Here is a 3,157-nt window from a genome sequence, read left to right as displayed (position 1 = left end):
GGCTAAAATCACACTAAGGCTAAATCACACTAAAGACTAAAATCACACTATAGGCTAAAATCACATAAAGGGCTAAATCACACTTAAAAGGCTAAAATCACACTAAGGGCTAAATCACACTAAAGGGCTAAATCACACTAAGGGCTAAATCACACTAAGGCTAAAATCACACTATGGGCTAAATCAACACTGAGGCTAAATCACATTAAAGGCTAAATCACACTATTAAATCACACTAAGGGCTAAATCACACTAAAGGCTAAATCCACACTTGAGGGCTAAATCACACTGAGGGCTAAATCACACTAAAGGCTAAATCACACTATAAATCACACTAAGGCTAAATCACACTAAAGGCTAAAATATTAACTGCTCCATCATTATGGGTACATCACATTTTTTGATGTTTTCTTTTAAATAGAATGAATACCATCAATCTTTATTGACGTAATAAAAAAGTGTGACATCTAAAGTACATCTCCACAAAGAAAAGCTTTAGTTCCTCATCATCATTACAACATTCATCAGTTAGTGTAAAACAGCAGAGGGAGGGTCCCTGGGTCTCTGGGTCCCCTGGGTCTCTGGGTCCCGGGTCCTGTGTCCCCTGGTTCTGGTCCCTGGGTCCTCTGGGTCTCTGGGTCCCCTGGGTCCTCTGGGTCCCCTGGTCTCTGAGTCTCTGGTCCCCTGGGTCCCCTGGTCTCTGTGTCCCCTGGTCTCTGGGTCCCCTGGGTCCTCTGGGTCTCTGGTCCTGGGTCCTCTGGGTCCCTGGTCTCTGGGTCCCTGGCCCCTGGTCTCTGTGTCCCTGGGTCTCTGGGTCCCTGGTCCTCTGGGTCTCTGGTCCCCTGGTCCCCTGGGTCTCTGTGTCCCCTGGGTCTCGGGTCCCCTGGGTCTCTGAGTCTCTGTGGTCCCCTGGGTCCCCTGGGCTCTGTGTCCCCTGGGTCTCTGGGTCCCCTGGGTCCCCTGGGTCTCTGTGTCCCCTGGGTCTCTGGGTCCCCTGGGTCTCTGGGTCCCCTGTCCCCTGGGTCCTCTGGGTCCCCTGGGTCTCTGTGTCCCCTGGGTCTCTGGGTCTCTGGGTCCCTGGGTCTCTGGTCCTCTGGGTCTCTGTTCCTGGGTCCCCTGGGTCCCCTGGGTCCCTGGTCCCCTGGGTCCTCTGGGTCTCTGGGTCCTCTGGGTCCTCTGGTCCTCTGGGTCTCTGGGTCCTCTGGGTCCCCTGGGTCCCCTGGGTCCTCTGGTCTCTGGGTCTCTGGGCCTCTGGTCCCCTGGGTCCTCTGGGTCTCTGGGTCTCTGTGTCCTCTGGGTCCCCTGGGTCCTCTGGTCTCTGGGTCCCCTGGGTCGCTGGTACTTAGTCCCTGGTCCCTTGTCTCTGGTGTCTGGTCTTTGGTCTCTGGTCCAGGGTATCTGGTCCTTGGTCCCCGGGCTCTGTACCTGGGTTCCTGCGTCTTTCTGGTGTCTGGTCTCTGGTCCTTGTCTCTGGTCCCTGATCTCTGGTGTCTGATCTTCGGTCTCTGGTCCCTTGTCTCTTGTCCCTGATCTCTTGGTGTCTGGTCTTTGGTCTCTGGTCCCTGGTCCCTGGTCCCTGGTCTCTGGTCCAGGGTATCTAGGTCCCTGGTCCCGGGCTCTGATCTCTGGTCCCTTGTCCCCGGGCTCTGGTACCTGGGTTCCTGGTGTCTGGTCTCTGGTCCCTGGTCTCTTTGGTCTCTGGAGTATAAGGTCTGGGAACTACAATAAGTATGACTTTTGATCGTAGAATGGGTGCTATAAATCTTGGGATGGAAAGACAATATCTACAGAACATCTATCTGAGCCCATATAGTCTATCATCATAAACAACATTCATCCATGTGTGTAAAGCACGGTCTCCTGGGTCTCTAGCCTCAGGGTCACTCACAAGGCCCTCTTCTGCCCACAGAGAGTGCAGGTCCCTGGGGTTTTCTCCTGCACAACAGAGGAGTGTGGATCTGTGGCCAGCCAAAGTACAAAGACAGCCAGTCTGCCTGCCTCCCTAATCCCTGTCCTCCTTGTCCCTCCCTCCCTCCTTGTCTGTCTGCCTCCCTGTCTGGCGCCTGCCTCCCTGTCTGTCTGTCTGGCTGCCTGCCTCCCTCCCTGTCTGCCTGCCTCCCTCCTCCTGTCTGTTTGCCTGCCTCCCTGTCCGCTCTGCCTCCCTCCTGTCTGCCTGTCTGTCGCCTCCCTCCCTCCCTCCCTGTCTGCTCCCTCCCTCCCTGTCTGCCTGCCTCCCTCCCTCCCTCCCTCCCTCCCTCCTCCCTCCCTGTCTGCTGTCTGCCTCCCTGTCTGTCTGTCTGCCTCCTCTTTGTCTTTCAGAACGTGAAATGTTGAGTATGCTCTGGAGAGTACCAGTGGCAAGCATATTTACACGCACTGAGAGATACTGCAGACCTACAGTCTGTCCACACACACACACACACACACACACACACACAACACACAACACACACACACACACACACACACACACACACCACACACACACACACACACACACACACACACACACACACACACACACACACACACACACACACACACACACACACACACACCACCCATCTAACTCATGCAGATGTTCCCATATTGTGTCCCTTCATCAATAACCTCCTAGCTGAGACACAACACAGACAGACAGAGAGACAGCTAGACAACCAGACAGACAGAGATCACACAGCTAGACAACCAGACAACCAGACAGACAGAGATCACACAGCCAGACACACAGACAACCAGACAGACAGAGATCATCCAGGAACAGTTTGGTGACGAACAATGCCTTTTCCAGCATGATGGCGCACCTTGCCATAAGGCAAAAGTGATAACTAAGTGGCTCGGGGAACAAAACATCGATATTTTGGGTCCATGGCCAGGAAACTCCCCAGACCTTAAAACTTCTTATGGCTGCAATCCCGTTAACGGGATGATATGACAACAGCCAGTGAAAGTGCAGGGCGCCAAATTCAAACAACAGAAATCTCATAATTAAAATTCCTCAAACATACATGTGTCTTATACCATTTTAAAGGTAGTCTTGTTGTTAATCCCACCAAAGTGTCCGATTTCAAATAGGCTTTACAGCGAAAGCACCACAAACGATTATGTTAGGTCACCGCAAAATCACAGACAAATACAGTCATTTTTCCAGCCAAAG

At 52.8% G+C, this 3,157-nt stretch overlaps 1 protein-coding gene across 1 annotated transcript; it reads right to left on the bottom strand.

Moving 5' to 3' along the window:
- Positions 1-524: 524 nt before the first annotated feature.
- Positions 525-1,698, bottom strand: LOC112071608 (proline-rich protein HaeIII subfamily 1-like; the record flags this gene model as incomplete). The annotated part of the gene is made up of 1 exon (XM_024139045.1): positions 525-1,698. A coding segment is annotated over one exon (1,174 nt), but the record flags the coding sequence as incomplete, so codon positions are not given.
- Between the last annotated feature and the right edge of the window lie 1,459 nt (positions 1,699-3,157).

Source organism: Salvelinus sp. IW2-2015, unplaced genomic scaffold (assembly GCF_002910315.2).
Source record: "Salvelinus sp. IW2-2015 unplaced genomic scaffold, ASM291031v2 Un_scaffold1660, whole genome shotgun sequence".
NCBI lineage: Eukaryota > Metazoa > Chordata > Actinopteri > Salmoniformes > Salmonidae > Salvelinus > Salvelinus sp. IW2-2015.
This window is presented reverse-complemented; position numbering and strand designations above follow the sequence as displayed.